Here is an 18,988-nt window from a genome sequence, read left to right as displayed (position 1 = left end):
ACCCGAGCACCCCAAGAAATACAGAGTTTAAATAATTTGACCCAAACTGCAGATCCAGTAAATGGTGGGGCTCCCGTGTAAATCCAGGAAAAAAAGTTCACGCTTCTGGACCCTCGGGGCTCACGTTTCATTTCTTGAGCCCTCCCTGAGGTCCAAATACTTCGCGGTGGCAGAAAAAAATGTAACATATAAAAATCTACATTTGTCCTAAAAAAGAAAAAGTTAAACATTTCCATGGGCCAGAAACAGAGACTCAAGAGAGAAACCCAGCCAAGGGACGTGATGGGGAGGGCGCCCCACGGAGCCTGGGTTGGCGGGGGCAGGGGTGAGTGTGGAGCTGGGACAGCGGGGTGCGTGTGCCAAGAACACAGGGCACGTGATAGGAGCCCGTTGTGCGACGGGCAGACTCCTCCTCAGCAGAAGTTCAAACGGTGTCAGTATTTGGTTTTCAAAACTGTATTTAAATTCTAGTTAGCTAACGTGAAGTGCAATATTGGCGTCAGGAGTAGAATGTGAGGCATCGCTGACATTCAACACCCAGCGCTCATCCCAACAAGTGCCCTACTCAGTGCCCATCCCCCATCTAGCCCATCCCCCGCCCCCTTCCCTCCAGAACCCTCACTTCGTTCTGGATTGTTGAGATTAGCACTAGGCAGAAGCAGTAGAAAGGAAGTTCACGTTAGGCATGCTAAGGTAGCACGGAAATAAAAGGAAAGAGAATAGACCTAACCAAGCGTAGTAGGTAATTTATACCTGTTTGGAAAAACAGTTAGATCTCTGGCTCATATAATTTTTTTAATTCCAAAAAGTAAAGTCATAACATAAATATAATATAAAACACCAGAATAGGAAAAGGCAGGTTCTTACCTCACCCCAAACATGCGTACGATGCACTGTGTGAATATATATCAAAATTATGAAAACATTTTAAGAAAATGTACGAACGTTTCTACAACGTAATCGCAGGGGAGGGAATGTGAGGGAAGTTTCTGGAATGATGGAGAAATTTTCTATCCTGACAAGACTTTGGGTTAGTTGGGTGCGTGCTTTTGTCCAACTGACCGAACTAAGCACATAAAGTGTGTGCACCTCACTGTATACAAATTATAAATCGTTCCCACAAAAGCTATAAGAAAAAGGTAAACGAACACTGAGAAAATAGGCGAAGGGTCAGCACAGGAAACTTTTGGAAGAACTACAAATTAACAGTCCCTTTATGGGGAAAATGCTCAATTGCATTAGTTTTAAAATTTTTAACTGAAATGACAATGGTGCTTTTCTCTCACAGGTCGATTATCTCACGCATTGTTGGTCGACGTGTGCACTGATCCAGCCTTACTACAGAGCAGTTTAAGAGTATTTAACAAAAACATCAAATGTGCACAACCTAAAATGTCCTAATCCCTGATTTACAAACTTACCCTTCAGATGAATTAACAGGAACAGAGTATATTTGTACAAGGACTTTTATTTTATTATTTTATTTTTAATGTTTATTTTTGAGAGAGAGAGTGAGGGAGGGAGGTACAGAGAGAGGGGGGACAGAGGATCCAAAGTGGAGTCTGTGCTGACAACAGAGAGCCCAACGTGGGGCTCAAACTCACGAATGAGGAGATCATGACCTGACCTGAAGTCAGATGCTCAACCGACCGAGCCACCCAGGCGCCCTAGGACATTTATTTTAGTATTGTTTTTATAATATAAAAATTTTGGAAACCACCCCATGTCCATCAGTGGTTGAAAAGACTACAATATACTATGATAGTATTTCACGGCACTGAATGGTACACTTAAAATGGTCATTGTGGCAAATTTTATGTTACTTCTAGTTTGCAAAAAAAAAAGTATATATTATGATTTATCTGTATATAGCCAATATATATATATATAGCCTTTTAAAATAGTAGATGTCTACGTAAAGCCTTGAAAATATTCTGCAATTTTTAAAGGTAGGCATATTTCTAAATATTTGTATATTTACTTGCATGTATAAGAGTTTGTATGAAGAATTAAAAATATCTGTGCAGCTAAGTTTTTAAGCAACGGGCACCGTTTGTGGTGTTAGATATAGGGAAGACCCTTAGTTTTTACATTGTATACTTTTAAATTGTTTTAATTTGTAAGAGGTGGTGAATAATTGTTTTCAAATGAAAATACAGACTCCAAATTGTATTGTCACATTTTTAAAAGGCTTGTGAATAAAAGAAGAAAACTGTATTCATAAAGCTTCTAGAAGCCACAGCAAGCACAGAACTTTGGATGTGGTGAAACTCACCAAGATTCTATCTCATTACAAATATGGCGGCATCTAGACTGGCCTATGCACACAAAATACGTCGCCAAAGTTGAGTGCACCCACAGTACGTATTTACAAAACTTTGTTTGAATTCTAATTTGGTGTCAGTGACCCCAAATGCACCGAGTGACATATTTTACGCAGAGGCAGGGTGCACGTAAGTGGCAGGACTGGACGTCTTCTCTGGAGATCGGTACAGAGCCCGTCTACACTTACGAGGTGACGACACCCATCTCCGTGTGCGGCAGCCCCGTGGAGTCACTGACCTTGCATCCCGGCCCGCTGAGTGAGTTGCACTGTCCCTCCACCCCAAGATCCCAAGTTCTTTCACCCACCTTGTGTCCTCTTATAAGAAGGTAGAGCACAATTCGACCTGTGCCTAGAAGAACCAGTAGGTATGGGGTCCTGGTAACAAGGTCCTTCCCGCCCCCACATTCATGTTGGTTCTCTTGGCTGGTTTTAGGAATAGTCTTGGGAGGAAAGCACCTGGGTGAGAATAACTGGAGGGCTGACTACCCCAGGATCTCTGAAGAACGTATTGGTTCTGAGGCTTAGGGTCCTGGATGGTTTCCAAAGGGCAGAATCTTCCGGAATGTTACATAGCGTCATCGTAGTCCTCATCTGTAACGTTTGCCTTCTTCAGCCTAAAATAGATGGCTGAGGCATCCTAAAAGCAAAGGCACATAGACAGGACCAGAGCAGGGAACACACATGGGGCCTGTCTCTTCCCCAGGCAGCCGGGGCACGTCCTATCATGACGTGCCACGCACATGCAGCACAGCCTCTTGGAAGACTGCAGCCCTGGGCGAGCATTTTCAAAGGGCCCGCGTCCCATCCCCCCGGTGGATCCAAACGCATAAGCCCCTCTCCCGTTCGGAGGGGCCACTGCTAGGCAGTTCCGCGGGCTGGCGTTTTTTGCAGGATTTCAGGATTTTACACTCATACACTAAATTCAGCGTGTCACTGGAGTTTCCCAAGGACATGGGTTCTGTCGTGACACATCTGGCTTCCCCACCGCACTCGACAAAACTACAAAGCATCTACTGTCTTTGTACACATGCCGAGCTGGGATTCCCGCAATTTTCTGAGCGTATTTCCGTATTATCAGTGATGTCAATTATTCAAGGTTGACAGATCACTGAGTTTCAATGACACAAATCCCTCTTAGTTTAGCTTCGTTCAATATTAATTTAGTTTTCCACGGGTCGTTTGGTTAACCTCACAACACAAAGTCGTGTGTGTGTGTGCGTGTGTGCGTGTGTGTGTGTGTGGCTGAACAGTATTTCACAACAAGGATTTTCAAGGAATGGCATGTTTAGACTTGGCACGTGCCAGAGTGTAACTACAAATCATCCATGTGTCTGTGGCCAAAGGAAACGTCTACGCAAGCCTCCAAAATTCCCTTGCACAGTGACGCTTTACTGTTATAACCAAATGTTTTTATCCCACTGTGTGGGGAGATAGGGGAAGAGACAGACCCTGGAGGCATTTGGGTTTTGCTAAGTGGCCATAAGTTTTAAAGTTTGAGGAGCCGTCGGCAGAAGAAAGACGAGCAGGAGGGAAAGTACGATGGGGATTCTGACTCACCTGGTCCTCGATGCGTGTCCTCAGGGGCGGTACTGTGGGAGAGAAGATGTGCGCTGTAAGATGTCATTTATATTTAAATGTAAATTTTTATATGCTTTTTCATGCTACTTGTGGTGAATTGCTTGCCCTCGGTTTTCGGTCTTGCTTTTCTGCCTTTCACAAACACGGTTGCCTTGCCGTTCACAGGACAATTGCAGCCTCGTGGGGGCGGACGGGTGAGTAGGTCCCTCTGGGCATTTACACTCTTGGCATTTCTGGAGCCATCAAGTATGGACGGGACAACGGCAGGTGAGCAGACGCCCGGGCTTCAGAGAGAGCACGGGGCCCCTCGAGGAGCGCAGGTCAACATCGCCACCCCCGTGTGCCGTCCGACTGGGGGCACTAAGCAGGCACCGGCACTGGGCTCTCCTCGGGGCGGCTCCCAGACCCAAGGCCGGAGCTCAGGGAAGCAGAGCAGCAGCACCGAAGCCGCTCACGGCCCCTGATTATCCCCTTGGTTCCAGGAGGGACAAAGTCAGAGACAAATTCACTCCCTCGCGTCTCACCTGCTGGTGGCCGTTCCTGCTGCGTGTGGTACACCAAAGAGTAAACCTCGTCCCCGCGTACAACATTTGCTGGAAGGGGAGAAAGGAGGCGTCGTGACACGGCCCTTTCTTCCCACTCCATGCCGACTCCCCGTGGCCACGCGGACAGACCCGCCACCTGTTCACGGAGGCGGTGGCTGGGGCACAGCAGACACAGGTGGGGCCGGCAGACGGCACCCCGTCGCCCCTTCCCCAGCTCACTCGAGCTCCTCGGGCCAGGTCATTCGGGACCCTCACCGTTTTCGTACACAGACTGTCCCTGCAGCGGGGCGGGTGAGTTGACGTAGCTGGATGCTGGTGGCACAGGGCTCGGAGGGCTCCTGCAGACACGGAAACACACGTCATCTGCGTGGGGTGGCGTCCCAGATGCCCCGCACATCTCCCTCGACGGTTGTGAGCAAGACATTGAAGGAGCCAAGCCTGCTAGGGAGGGTCCTGGGTGGAATACTGACTCCTGGGGAGAGTCCCGGGCACGGCTGCATCACCCGTGCCCTGACCTGACCCAGCAGGGTGCAGCGGGTAGCGCTGGGGCACACAGCCCGTGAGCGCCGGCCCCCATCTGACGGGCTCACGGTGGTGTCACCCACACCCGCATCGGTGCCTCTCACATCACACGCGCTCAGTGAATATTGAATGAAGCAATATTGATTCCCCCCGACAGAAAACAGGTTGTTAGGCAGAACAAGCAGCTTGAGGAAGGGAGAGAAGAAAGTGGGCTTGTGCGTGCATGTACCCCTGGAAGAGTGCTACCCTGATCTGGGGGAAAATATCTGTATTTTCTCGGCATAAAAACAACACGGTATAAAAATATGTCAACTAAACATTGATGTCCCCAGATGCAAGGATTTAAAAAAAAACTTCCCCACCCCCCTAAACTTCTAAAGAACTTCACCAGCAATGGTTATCACTCTCTGGCTTCAATTACCAAAATGTGCCCGTATCTTAATGCCTCTGAGATACTTTAAAACCCTAGGATCCCGTTTTCCTTCCTCATCGGAACGACTCACAGACCCTCAGATACCGGTGAATTGATTGAATGCATCAATTCGTTGGTGAATGTGTGAAACGGGTCAAGATAGTTTGTCGAGGGAGCTAAATTAGGAAGAGTGATGCAAGGATTGAAATGCAAGTACAACGAAGAGGGGTGGCAAGCAGGTTCTCAGCTACCAGGGGGAGAGCTCTGGGGCAGGGGGAGGGTGCGCAGGGTGGGTTATAATAGCATGAAACAAGCACAAGAGAGAAGAGAACTCAAAACCGGGAAGACGGGTTTTTCTGCCGCATCCGTGCACATGGAGAAAGTGGGGCCTCACCCGCGTGGGTTCCCGGAGGAACGTCTTCCTACAAGTCAAGCAGATGAGCAGACATGTCAAAGGGGGACTCTGTTCACCACTTGTTCTCAGGTGGCCCTCGTGTGGGGACTGCACCCCGGGCCACGGTGCCCCTCACAAGGCCACCGCGTGCCAGAGAACAAGCTGGCACTCGCTTGCACAGATCCTACGTCCTGCAGGTGAGGAGACTCCGTGCAGAATGGTCACGCGAGCTTCCCAAAGACGGTTCACACCGGAGAGAGGACTTGAACCCACACCTCTGAACCCTTACACCTCCACCTCTTGTATTGTTTGCTTCAGGTTTTAACAACCACACCCCCTAATGTTGCCATGACAAGTCCTGAGAAGCAGGCACTGCCACAGCCACGTTATAGACGGGGTGACATGCCCCAAGAGGCAGGAAAAGCTGGGCATTCAAGTGAAAACCTCACGTCGTCCCCATCTTGCTCGGCGGAGAACAAGAGTCCCGGATCAAATGCACAAATACACATGTAATTACCCGTTGTGAGCACGGCGGGGCTAACCAGCTTAGCGCCCTGATGGAGAATAATGAGAGAACACGGGCTGTGGCCAGGGGAAGCCTCTCGGAGAAAGTGACACTTAAGCTGGAAAGCAGGAGGGATCCTGCAGTGAGTGGAACACGAGGATGTGTGGACAAGCATTCCAGAAAGCGGGAAAGGCACATGACCATGCTCGGGGGAGGGGGGGATAAGAACCGAGGCACTGACTTTACCTGGGAGATGGTCAGCAGGGCTGGGATTGCTAACCGTGTGTCTCCTCCAGGCGCTGACTAGTTAGTTTACATAGAGTTACATTTTGGTGCAAATATTAGATCAGACAAACACAAGATATCGGGGGACCTGAACCGATAACACGTAGCAGACGGAAGGCTTGACCTAAGACGCTGCGTCAGTTTAATGGGTGCTGCTCCCGTGCGGGGGGCTGGGAGCAGGTGTGCGGGCAGGGTGGCCAGCAGGGCATATCCATCCCTCCGTGTATGCGTCACCGGCCCAGCCTGTGTCCGTGAAAACAAAGGTCACGGTCACAAAATACCAGTCTCTGAAATACTAACCTAGTCTTTTCCGGAGCCCACAGCAGAATAAGGCCAGAATGACGGGACCAAGGACGCCAAGCATCCCCTCGAGGATTCCCGAGGCGAGAAGTTCTTTCCTGTCCTCTGTGGGCACTGGAGGGAGAGGTCAGAGCATGAGCTGCTGTGCTGGATCGCTGGTCTTTGGAGAGCAGACATCCTGGCCGTGGGTTGAGGCCAAGGTCTGCCCTTCCCAGGGATGGGGCTGGGGGACAGTGAACTGACTTCTGTATCGAGGGGCCTACAGCTCTTCACACTGATGACAGGAGAAGAGGCACCAGCCTTCAAGCCTTCGTCGCCTCCGTGCCCTTCAGATACACCTCCCAGGACAGCACCGCCCCCAGACGCCCATCGTTGGTTGCACGATGCCAGAAACGTGGTGGGGTCAGGAGAACTCCCCCAGGAGGGAGGCAAAGCATAAGAGACTCTTAACTACAGAGAACAAACTGAGGGTTGATGGAGGGAGGTGGCTGGGGGGATGGGCTAGATGGATGATGGGCATTAAGGAGGACACTTGTTGGGACGAGCACTGGGTGTCGTATGTAAGAGACGAATCACTGGGGGTGCCTGGGTGGCTCAGTCAGCCAAGCGTCCAACTTCGGCTCAGGTCATGATCTCAAGTTTCGCGAGTTGGAGCCCCGCGTCGGGCTCTGTGCTGACAGCTCGGAGCCTGGAGCCTGTTTCGGATTCTGTTCTCTCTCTGTCTCTCCCCTCCCCCGCTCATTCTCTCTCTCTCTCTCTCTCTCTCTCTCTCAAAAATAAATAAACATTAAAATAATAATTCTACCAATTAAAAACAAGAGAGATGAACCATTGGGTTCTACTCCTGAAGCCAAGACTACACTGTTTGTTACCTAACTTGAATTTAAGTAGCATTAACACAACCTCTCCCAGGATGCTGGAAAGAGGCAGTGACCAGGACAGCTCTATGCCCTGGGCTGTACCTGTGACGTTGAGTGGCACCGCCTTGCTGCGCCGGGCCCCCAGCCCGTTGTCGGCCTCACAGGAGTAGTTTCCAGAATGTTCTGCGGTCAGAGAGAGGTTGAAGGACGCTCCTCCTCCAGCGTGAGCTGAGCTCCTCCCCAGGGTGACATTCTTGTGATAAAACCGGTACAGGATGGGGGGAGAGCCCCTCTGGGCCTCGCAGCGAAGCTCGACCACGTCCCCCACTTCGGCTGGGGCCCCGGGCCCCCTGATGGTGAGGACGGGGCGGGACACTGGAACTGAGGGACACAGGGGGGCCGTCAGAAAGGGTCCCCACACGGGGACGGACTGGTAATCCCAGCCCATGGAGGCCCAGCCCCGCTGAGCTCCCTTGGGGTGCCCCAGGGGAACGGGGAGCCCAGCTGGCGGGCCGCTGGTGGGTCGCAGAACTTACTTCTGACCGTGACGCTCACCAGCTCGCTGAGGCTGGGGCCGTAGCCGTTGTCGGCCGCACAGTAGTATTTGTCCGTGTCACTGTCCCTCACCGCCGGGATCTCAAACTTCGCTGCCAGAGAGCGCTGGGTCTTTGTTTCCAGGTTCAAACCCAGGGCCCCTTTGTACCAGAGGAAGGTGATGTCTCCTGTGCCCCTGGCCACCATGCAGATGAGAGCCAGCCTCTCTCCCTTCTGCACTTGCCCGCCGGGAGGCTGCGTCTCCAAGCTCACATTACAGACGGGGACTCCTACATACACACAATGTGACCCGGGAGGGGTGACTGTCCTGAACCCAAAGGCCTTGGGTAAAGTCAACAGTTCATGCGGTTGAATGGCTAACGTTGGGGGCCGTTTTGAGGTGGGGGGGTTCTGCCGATTTGGGTCTGCCTTGGTCCAGCGGATGCTGGCAGTGTGGCAAAGGCCATCCTCTTACCATGCACCCCCTCCCGCCCCAGGACAGTGGGGCTCCCAGGACCCTCACTCTGCAAGGCACAACGGTAAGGAGGCCATGGTGCAGATCGAAGGTCAAGCTGCCTGGGCTTGGGTGCTGGTTCTGGTCTTACTGTGTGTGCTTGATCCAAGGGCTTAACTTCCCTGGGACTCAATTTCCCGTCTGCACAGGGGAGCGGGCAACAATCGCTCTCTCCCGAAGTCAGGAGGGCTCCCTTACGTGGTGCGACGGGCCGGGAGCATGGCCCGCTGCCCTGCGTGTCTCCAGCCTCACCAGGGCTGGGCTGTGAGCGAAGGCGGGAAAGCCGGCCTTCTGGAGGTAATCGACACCCGCTTCCCAGCTCCGAGGATGCATCTCGGACGGAGAATGGGGGGAGGACGTTGGCGTGTCCACCCTGACGTGGGGCAGCACGGTTCAGAGTCACAAAACACCCCCCTTCTCTTTTTCTCTCTCAAAACCAAACCCCAACCTCTCCTCCAATAGCCTCCTGTACAAAGCTTCCCCTTTCCGTGCGGCTCTGATTTCTCCCTTCTCCGTGGCTCCCGTCAGCCCCCCACCACGGCCACACATGTCGCCCTGGCTGTTGAGGGCGCCGCGGGAGCTGTGGCTCCTGGAAATCGGGGGGCTCCACTCTCCAGCACAGTGAGAGCTTCCTAAATACCCTTCTGCACGTTCAAGCGGGATTAGCAAGGATAAGGGAAGATCCCTCCGGGACCCTGACCAGGAGAGAAGCTCGGTACACCTCCATTCCTGCAGGAGCCGAGCCCCCAGTGTTGGGGGAGGTCAGCCTAATGCCCCCGCCCGTGTCTGCCCCCTGCCGCAGGCCCCCGCACTCACTCTGCACCTGTATCTGGACCCTCGGGCTCCGAGCGACTCTGGCTGCCATGGTCTTTTCTTCGCACCAGTAGGATCCTGAGTCTTCCCTCCACACCGTGGGGAGCTGGAGCTCCGGGGAGCTGCTCCAGCCCGGCCACAGGACCCGGTTGTCTCTGAAGAAGCAGAACTGGAGGGGGCCGTCCAGCCTCCGTGAAGGGACCAGAACGTTGCAGGTCAGGGTCACTGAGCCTCCCTCCACGGGCCGAGAGGGCGTGGCGGTCAGGAGCAGGGCTGGAGAGAGGGACGAAACACATATGTTCCAGGGCCCAGGGGTTCAGAGTCCCCGGGCGGAGGCACTTGGTGCTCGGATAACCACCCAGTGGGGTGCAGAGCCCATCCCGCACCCCGGCGCCCCCCGCGCAGCACCTCTTCCGTCCATAAGACAACCCTTGCCTGCCACTTGGTTCTCACGCTTCGACATTTCTAGCCACGAACTAAACACACCCCTTCCGGACACAGGGCAGGGCACTGATGACTGTGATTGGAGGCGGTGAAGCCTGACGCTTCAGGAAAAGTGAGTGGGTTTCATTCATTCTTGTTGTAAATCAGGGCGGTCATTTTTCTTCTGCTTTGTTCCCCTGGTGTCCCAGAGCCACACTATTTCTTCCAAGGACGGAACGTGACACCGGGGGATCTGCCAGTCAGGGAAAGGTTGAGAGGCGCTCGATGCCTTCTTTACGGATTCTCTCCTTCCCACTGGAAGCAACAGGGGCGCACCTGCCGGAAAATGCCTCACGCACGCACCGGGCTCCCTTGCTCTGGGACTGTGCCCATACCTCTGTAGAAGGCAAGGTTGTGCAGAGCAATTTCAATCTGTACCTTGAGCTCAGGGATGCCTCCCTCTTCGGCCGTAAGGCTTTTCTCCAGGGGGACCACGGGTGGGCAAAGCTGGGTCCTGCTTCCCCTCACCTCCTTCTGCCCAGTGTCAGCGCCCAGGAAACCCCAGAATCCCTGAGCACACTGGCTCTTGAGACATTTGTTTGTGGAAGGCTCAGAGCCTCTGCTTTTCGGGAAAGTTTAGGAATTTTCCTAAGAGAAGCCTGTCTCCCCTCACCAGCGAAAAATGCCACGTGATCTAGGTCACTGAGAGGCGGGGGCTGCTCCAACACCTGTCACCTCAAGCCTGGCTGGTGGAATGCCTCGCCTGGGAACTCAAAAGAACTCGCTCCCGACGTCGGTACCAGAATGCTTGCTCTGTGCTGGGGCCTGGACGGAACCCCTGTGCGCCGGGAGGCATTTTCTGTCCTTGGAAAACTGCAGTCCCAGTGGGCCGAGGACAGCACAGCTTTTGAGCTGAGCAGAGGAAGGAATAAAAAAGGCGTCTAGGCAGCTGGGCCCCATGCTTCTAAATGGGGCAGGGCAGGCGTGGAGTGGGACCCGGACAGGGCCGTTTGCGAGGGCTGGAGCTCAGCCTCGAGCTCAGAGCTTGCCCCAGATCATTCTCGGGTGTTCCCAGAAACACCTGACAGATTCCCGGCGGCGGGAGTTTCGTCTCTTCTGGGCGTGGTCTTGGATTTCTGCTTACGCTCGGATTGAGCCCATGAGCCCACGGCCTGAGTTCCACCTGGACGAATCTCAGAAGAGCCGTCCGGAAGGTTGGGCTGGTCCCGAACACCCCTGACCGTTGGCGTCAGAGGCCTGTTCCCCCCGGTTGTACATGCAGCCCGTGTTCTTGAGGACGCAGAAGGCCCCTTCCGGCCCCGTGGACGGTACTTTGCATAGAGGAGAGCAGTTCTGGTGTCTCCTGGATGTAAACACACGTCAGTGGAAGATTCCTTCTGGGGGGAAACTTCCTCTTCTCTTCCGGTGAAGGTAAGACTTTGGATTGGGATCAGAGTGAACGGTGGCACCGAGCAGGGTCTGGGAGAGAAGTCGTGCGGGCTGACCGCTGTGGCTACAGCAGGACTGCAGGAGGAAGGAGGCAGAGTGACGCCTGGCGCGCCCGAGGCCCGGCCGCCACCGTCATCGTCGCCGCGGACGGGTGGCGGCCGAGATTCCTCCAGCGCTCCTGGGGGAGCACCCAGCGGGGAAGACACAGGGGCCTTGGGGCCCCTGAGGCCGGGAGGGCGGACAGTCTTCTCACATCCTTCCGCGGCACTCTGTGACTTCCCCGTGAAACAGCATCTCCCTTCCGGAGAGCGGAGAGGACCGTGCTTCTGAGAAGGTCACAGCAAGACCGCCCCACCCCCAGCACAGCAGGCTCGTGTCAGGTGCAGACACTGGTCTGAACACAGGCCGCGGGGGCCCCGAGGGAGCCGCTGTCACCAGATGTCAGACAGCATCCACGGCTGCGACAAGATTCCCACAGACCGCAAAGGGGGAGGGGAAGAGAGCTACTCACCAGTTAGTTCGCAGGGCGGCGCTAGGAGAGAATTCGGGAGAGATCAGTGCGGATCTGGAGTTGGGTGGACCTCCCCCGGCACTGCCCCCTCCCCCCCTCCTCCCCCACCGTCCCTCTCCGCTTCACTCCTGCCTCTTCCTTCTCCTCTCTGCTTCCTTCTTGGCCTCCGCTCCTCCCGCATTCATTTCTGATCACTGCCCCCATCCGTTGTTAGGACGCGGTACCTTCGTTGGTGACCGCACCTCCCTCTTATCCCTCCCTCAAAAGTCCAGAGGACCCTGCCCCGGCCCGGCCAACTCGCAGTGACAATGGCCAGACTCCTGACCAACACACACACACACACACACACACAGACACACACACACACTATGCCCTTTATTCACCTACTTCCCAGCGGAGCAGGTCCAGAGAAGGAATTCTGATTTCCCCAAAGATTCTCTCATATCCCAAGGATTTGACCACAGTATTATGACATGATGACCAAGGACAGGAGATTCTGGGGAGATGCAGGCTCTCAGCCAGGAGGCATGGGCCTGAACCCTGGCTCTGCCCCGCTAGCTGTGTTACCTCGGAGAAAATGCTTTCCCTCTCTGTGCCCTATGTTCCTTTTCTGTAGAAGGGAGGTAATACTGAACCTACTTCACGGAGTTTTCGTGAGGATTAAATAAGCTGACATCCGTAAAATGCCTGGAATTTATTCCACGTTCAGTAAATATTACCTCATTATCACTATCTATTTGAACCCATACTTGGTCTGACATATTTAGCCTGGTTTTGTTTTGTTTTGTTTTTTTTTAGCTTAAATGCTTATTTGAATGATGTGTTCCTCGGGTAGGAGAGTGGAGTCAATGGGGGCTGGCACGACCATCACGGTTTTCATTCATCCGTCCTACAAACCGTTTTGAGGGCCTCCTGTGCGTCACGCATTGCGAGTGGGACGCGGGTGGCCGGAGCGAACGTGACCAAGTCTTTGCTGTTCAGGGGGAGAGCGCCAATTAAAAAACCAATATGCAATCTGATTTCAGAGAGTGATCAGCGTGTAGGAAAGATGAAGCCCAGGGGCGCCTGGGTGGCTCCATCGGTTAAGCGTCTGACCCTTGATTTTGGCTCAGGCCGTGACCTCACGTTCAGTGGGGTCAAGTCCCGTGTTGGGCTCTGGGCTGGCAGCACGGCACCTGCTTGGGGCTCTCTCTTTTCCTCTCTTTCTGCCCCTGCCCCACTCACTTGTGCGTGCTCTCTCTCTGTCTCTCCTTCTCAAAATAAATAAATAAACTGAAGAAAAAGATAAAGCTGAGAAATAAGTTACAGGGTATCATCGGACGATCTTGACCATTCGGATAGCTGTCAGTTGGGTAGAAAACAGAACGAAATTAGAGAGCTGCCTTCCCAGCGTTCGGGACCAGCACCCCGGGCAGAGAAGGAGCAAATGCGGAGGACCTGAGGAGGAGTGAGCTCATCTGTGGAGGGAGGAGAAGGCAGTGCCCCTGCAGCTGAGGGAGGGGCAGCGATGGGCACTGCCGTGGTACCTACAGGCAGTCCGAGCCAGTCACGGAGGGCTTCCTGGACGTGGTGCCAGGCCTGGATTTCATCCCAGGTGTGCTGGGAGCCGTGGGCAGCTCTGACTGAACTTACGCTTGTAAAATCACCCTCACGCACACTGGGAGGAGGACGGACCACCGTCCTGCAGGACAAGCAGGGAGGACATGGGTGGCAACTCGGTCTGGAAGCCTGAGGATGCCGGCTGAGGCTGGGCGGCCGTTGACTGCTTGGAAGGTGCCCAGAGGAGAGACCAGCGCTGGGGAAAATTAGCCTGAGTTCAAGGTTAAAGTGGCCACAAAGCACCTGAATGGTGCAGCTGGGAAGTGAGCGAGGTGGGGGTGGGTGGGGAAGAGCCAGGTCTGGGCAGCAACCTTGGGAAAGTCAAGCTCGGGAAGGTCCGGAAACAACGGGGGTTGAGTTAGAAAGAAAACCAGCAGAATGTGGTAGTCCAGAGGCCACGGGAAGAAGCGTTTCCAGAAGAGGGAGCAGAGGGAGGCTCCCCGGGAGGCCGAGTGCGAGGAGATGGGACCCGGAGTCCAGGCCGGGGCGACGCGCAGGTGGCTGCTGGTCCCGGAGGGAACAGCACTGGGGAGGAAAGACGGACGGCCGCGGCCCAGGACAGGGCGAGGGGGACCTGCGAGCACTGAGAACTGGCCGACGGTCCCAGGGCTTAGGGGCCGGGCGGGTGTGATGCCAAAGGGGTTGAGGCGCTAGAAATGTGGTGGTGGTCACGTGGCTGCAAATCCTTCCGGAGAATCTTAGACGGCGTATCAGAAAAGCGAATCTTACTGTCCCGTCAGTTAAAAATGAGCTCAAAACAATGGCAGGAGATAAAGCAAAGCCCAGCAACGGCCTAGAAACTTTGCGAAAGGCCAGCCGGAGGCCATCAGGATGCATTTCCATGGTTTCCGGGGAAAGACGTTATGCTGTTTGTATGTTTACGGGAATCACCCAGAAGGAAAAATCGTGCTGATGGCAGAGTGGAGGTTCTGAGGCAGCAGGAGCACCTGGGACCCAGTGAGGAGGGAGGGCCCCTGCGTGGGGACGGGGATAGGGCAGTCCCGAAGGAGGGCGTGTGAGGGGTGGCGGGAAGATCCGAGCACGGCCGCAGGCAGGCGAGGACTTTCTCTTCTGATAGTGTTCATGTCCTCAGCGACGTAGGCAGCAAGGTCATAAGCTGAGTGTGAGAAGGGAGGAGTTTGACGAGGCGGAGAAGCTGGGACCTAGTGGTCCAGGCGTGAGGCTCAGACTAGCGGGTGTAGGAGGTCACCGGCCCTGCCAGGACCACTGGAGACGCGTGCCTTACCTTGAAAGGGACATGAGTCAATGGGACGGTGCCTTTCGTGTGAAGGCACCGGTGTGATGCGTGCAGAGAAGTATGCTGATCGGGGGCTGCTCACGAGGAGAGAGGTGCAGGTGTGGCCGGGAGCCTTGCACCCCAGAATCTAAGGCGGGGAGGGGGCAGAGGACAGTACCTGGCGACGAAAAGTCGCTCCGGGGGTTGAAGAGCGGCCACTCGGCGGGGGTGGGGGGGTGCCCGAAACAGGGATTTTGAAAGCGAACAGTTGTTGGTGATAAATTCTAGGGTTTGATGGTAGGAATGAGGGGGCCAAGGACAGACGATAAAGGGAAAGGAGTTGACAGTAAGACAAGGAACGAAGGCCCGGTTTGTTGTATGAATTATCCCCGTGGCTATCAGCAACAGCGAGGACAGACAGGATTCACACTGGAAGGAAAGACAGCCAGCGAACGCTTCCTAGGAGGTAAAAACCGAAATGAACGTGCCCTTCAAACACCTGCCTTTCCAGTATTTACCACCTGCTGACCGACTCTGAGCTGCCGGTTGGAGGCAGAGATCCCAGCACCCGCGGGCGCAGGCAGAGGCGTCGGGAGGCACTGGGGCCGGGGCCCCGCACCTGCTCGGACGCCCTACTCACCGCACATCAACAGCATGAGCCCCAGCAGCATGAGGACCAGGTCGGGGGCTGCCACTGGAGATGCTTTCTCATCGGAGGAAGAATCCAGCTCCGAGTTGAGAGGCAGCAGCTTGTCAGAGGGCTGCGGAAGTCACGCTGCAGCACGTTTACAGAAATAGAAGAAGAACCAGGGTGCTCCGACGGCCCTCCTCTATTTCCTGTCCTGTGGGGGCCCAGACGGGCAAAGGTGCTCCTTTCTGTATTTGCTTGACCGTCCACGACTTGAAGAGGGTGCACACCAGGGCCTCCCTCCGGAGCGCAGGGGGTATCTCAAGGGAACTTTCCCAGAGGCAATTTCTGACCGCGATGAGCCTTCCTCAGACCACGGTCCCGCGGAAGTTCAATGGCAGGTTTTCCTCACTGGGAAGCATGTCTCCTGGCCCACGTCTGCTCCACACACACTCTCGTTTCTCAACAGCCTGCACTGTGGCCGCTCTGGGCACGAATGTCCAAGCCAGAGACCAATGGGCTGTCACCCGGGTCCCCTGCAGCATCGGAGAACCATCGTGGATGATGATTTGTACAGAGTCAGGCTATTTGTAAGGTGCCAGCTCCCATATTTAAACTTGCAGGGTGTAGCAGTCAGTGAACCAGAAACAGAAGAAAACAGAATCACAGGAAACTACTGCCTGGGTGGGGGGATGTCTGTGAGTGAAACACAGGAAAGAGGCATATGCAAACTAGCTTCTGGGTGTTTGGAGACATTCGGCACTAGCTCCTGGCCTGGCACTTGTGGTGGTGTTCCTCCCCTTCCCCAAGTCAGCGTCATCTCTGCCTCGGGCACGCAGGGGATCCAGTCCTGGGCACCCAGAGCCTGCGTGGAATTCAGATTATGGTGAGAGGAGAAGAAACCATCTTAATTTCCAACATCTCTTGAGTCTTTGAGTATCTAAGGTTAAGAAGAACCCAACAACGTGTGGGAGCAAAGCTCTGAGGGGACATGGCAAGACGCCATTGAGCGATGACATCCAAGTCTGAGTGTAGAGTCGGAAGAGGCGTGAGAAGAGAAGCAGGTGATCAGGGTGGCCAGCGAGGAGCCACCTGGAGGAAGAGGGAGCAGTGCCGGAGGCTGACCGAAGGACCCCTGGAATCCCAGAGACGGGGCAGTGCGCCCCGACTCTGTTTGCTGGCTCAGGAAAGCCTGTGTGTAGAGTTTCAGGACCAAGGCTCCACCCTCGCTGAGGAACGTGGCGTCCTCTCGGCCCAGCGTGTGAGGTTGTGTGTGTGTGCACACGTGCTCTTTGCCCGTGCTGGGGTGCGTGCCTTCACAATTCCTTCAGGAGAAAAATCTCTCTCCCCTCCTCTGCAGGTTAAGGCTGTACGTGATTCGTTAAGCTCTTTCACGCTTGTACGTCTCTAACATCGTTGGCAGACACACACCAAGAAGTACATTCGTATGAATTATACGCATATAAACTATGCGGTTCCATGATGAAATCTGAACCCACCAAGATTCTGATGCGGTAAATGGGGGCGAGGTCTGATGTGGAGGCGGTGAGCGAGAGGGAGCACCGCCAGCAGGGAGAGGAATGTGGGAAGAACTTTGTCACGGGGGCTCCGAAATCAGGGTGAGACTTTTCCCGGGGGGGGGGGGGGGGGCTGCGCTTCTCCTAGGAGACCCCCACTCTGGTCCAGGGAGCAGCGAGGAGGACACGGAGGTGGCCGGCACGTGGCAGAAAGGAGACATCTGTAGCACTCGCCCGCCGTATTGAGAGAGTGGGGGCTGGCCTTCTGTAGGGCAGGCTGGGACGGTGAATCTTGCGTCAGCTGCTGGGCCACGGGGCCCAGATACGTGGTTGGAAGGACGACTCTTCATTCCCGTCCACTCCGGACGAGGAAAATGGGGGAAGTGGGAAGACGCTTGTTTGCCGTCACTGTTCAGACTGGATTACCGCTTGCCACTATTGGCTCCCTCCTTTTTTTTAATGTGTTTATTTATTTTGAGAGGGAGGGAGCTGGGGAGGGGCAGAGAGAGGGGGGGAGAGAGAGAGAGAGAGAGAGAGAGAGAGAGAGAACCCCAAGCAGGCTCCGAGCTGTCAGCGCAGAGCCCCCTGCAGGCCTGGAACCCACGAACTGGGAGATGGTGACCTGAGCCAAAATCAAGAGTCGGACGCTTCACCCACTGAGTCACCCAGGCGCCCCTTGGCTCCCTTCCCGTAAAGGAACTGCATGTGCTTTCTCATTATCAAGTGACTCACTCAAGCATCTTTGGGGAGGAGTGACGTCCCCGTGTCACTGGCTCCGGCTCGGCTCTGCGCTGGCCGGCGGGTGTAAGTGCGCGAGGCATGGCCGCATGCGATGGGACACTGGCCGCGGGCGCACGGTGTCTCTTGGCTGCCCTTTGACCCGCTTTCCAGCATGAGAAGACACAGGGAATTCGAGCTCAAGCCCAGCTGAGCCCAGCAAAACCTCAGTCGGCTGGGCAAGAAGTAACCGTCAGCGGGGAGCCGGCGACATCGCCGTGGCAACAGCCGCAGGAGAGGCTGACGCGGGTCCCCGACAGATTCGTGGCCGGGCACCGGCACGCGTTCTCAGCTTCATTTATCATTTCATCTTCGAAGTGGCGTCACTCACCCATTTACGGACCGCTCGCTAGGGGTGCGCCTCCAAGGGTCCCCGTGTTTCCGTAAACGGGAGAGACTTTCTTCACCGTGCCTCAGGGAGAAAATTATCAGGGGATGTGACTTATCTGGCCGATAAACTCAGGAACAGCAGCTGAGCCTGTGTGGCTGGGTGCCACGTGGCCTCTGTCCTTGAGAAGCAGGCCTCTGTGCGGTCTCCTTGGTCACCCCCCCGCCACACGCCGGGCTCTGTCCCTGCTGCAGAGGCCCAGGGCCGTCCGCACTGCCCGTGGCCACGACGGGAAATCTGCCGAGTGTGGTGGTCACTTATGAGAACCGCTGAGGCCACGCAGCACAGCCAGTTCCTCCGAAGCAATTTTTACTGGTGGAAAGCTCAAGTTTGCTCCCCGCTCTGGGACTCCCGTTACCCTCCGTCCGTCCTGCGCTTGGGTGGATGAAGGAGCATTACCCGTCCCCTGAAAACGGCGATACGTGCCACACATTATGCTGCGTTCTGAGCACATATATATGGACGTGAGAACCGCACGTTCCTTAAGCACCGAGAACCCACAGTGTGGCAGGCGAGAAAGATTCGCGGGCAAACGGAACACAGAACGTTGCAACAACCGTAACCGTGGGAGTCCTGGGGGAGACATAAGAGCAGAGAGCCTGAGGGAGCCAGTGTTGGGAGAGGGGGTGCTCCAGAGGTGCCCTGAGGTCTGAGCCGGCCTCCGAGGTGGCTGGGAGTCTCCAGAAGCCTGGGTGAGGAGGGACGCACACAGGGCTAAGAGTGCACACACGCACCAAGTCGCGGAACGGAGAGGCGTTTTGCCGAGGTTCTGGAACACAATTTGAGGGAGTGCTGGCACAGTGGGAGGCTGAAGAGACAGAGAGGGGAGATTGGAAAAGAGCACACCCTGCACGAAGAGCGTGGGGATCCT

The 18,988-nt window shown here is 55.1% G+C and overlaps 1 protein-coding gene across 5 annotated transcripts; it reads right to left on the bottom strand.

Moving 5' to 3' along the window:
* Positions 1–1,641: 1,641 nt before the first annotated feature.
* On the bottom strand, positions 1,642–16,072 carry FCRL1 (Fc receptor like 1). 5 transcript variants are annotated; one of them, XM_030301848.1, is made up of 11 exons: positions 15,448–16,070; positions 11,972–11,992; positions 9,592–9,861; positions 8,264–8,551; positions 7,830–8,108; positions 6,868–6,981; positions 5,778–5,805; positions 4,705–4,787; positions 4,429–4,497; positions 3,884–3,915; positions 1,642–2,963 (listed from the first exon to the last, which is right to left on the bottom strand). In XM_030301848.1, exons 1-11 carry the CDS (start codon positions 15,476–15,478, stop codon positions 2,892–2,894), a joined length of 1,287 nt encoding a protein of 428 aa, XP_030157708.1. In that variant the 5' UTR covers positions 15,479–16,070; the 3' UTR covers positions 1,642–2,891. The 5 variants fall into 5 exon arrangements, with proteins under 5 accessions (XP_030157708.1, XP_030157706.1, XP_030157709.1 ...); XM_030301846.1 differs by having other exon boundaries at positions 1,642–3,915; positions 9,599–11,535; positions 15,448–16,072; XM_030301849.1 differs by having other exon boundaries at positions 1,642–3,915; positions 8,264–8,422; positions 15,448–16,072.
* Positions 16,073–18,988: the final 2,916 nt, after the last annotated feature.

This window comes from Lynx canadensis, chromosome F1 (genome assembly GCF_007474595.2).
Source record: "Lynx canadensis isolate LIC74 chromosome F1, mLynCan4.pri.v2, whole genome shotgun sequence".
NCBI classification, from domain to species: Eukaryota; Metazoa; Chordata; class Mammalia; order Carnivora; family Felidae; genus Lynx; species Lynx canadensis.
Note: the sequence above shows the minus strand (reverse complement) of the source record. Positions and strands in the feature narration are given on the sequence as shown.

Excerpts from the sequence above, each read along its gene's own strand:
- FCRL1 (XM_030301846.1), bottom strand. The coding sequence starts at position 9,884 with ATGTGTTTCGTCCCTCTCTCCAGCCCTGCTCCTGACCGCCACGCCCTC. Across the intron at positions 8,109-8,263 it reads GGTGAGCGTCACGGTCAGAA|TTCCAGTGTCCCGCCCCGTC; the intron begins GTAAGTTCTGCG and ends TGTGTCCCTCAG. Across the intron at positions 4,498-4,704 it reads ACAGTCTGTGTACGAAAACG|CAAATGTTGTACGCGGGGAC; the intron begins GTGAGGGTCCCG and ends CTCCCCTTCCAG.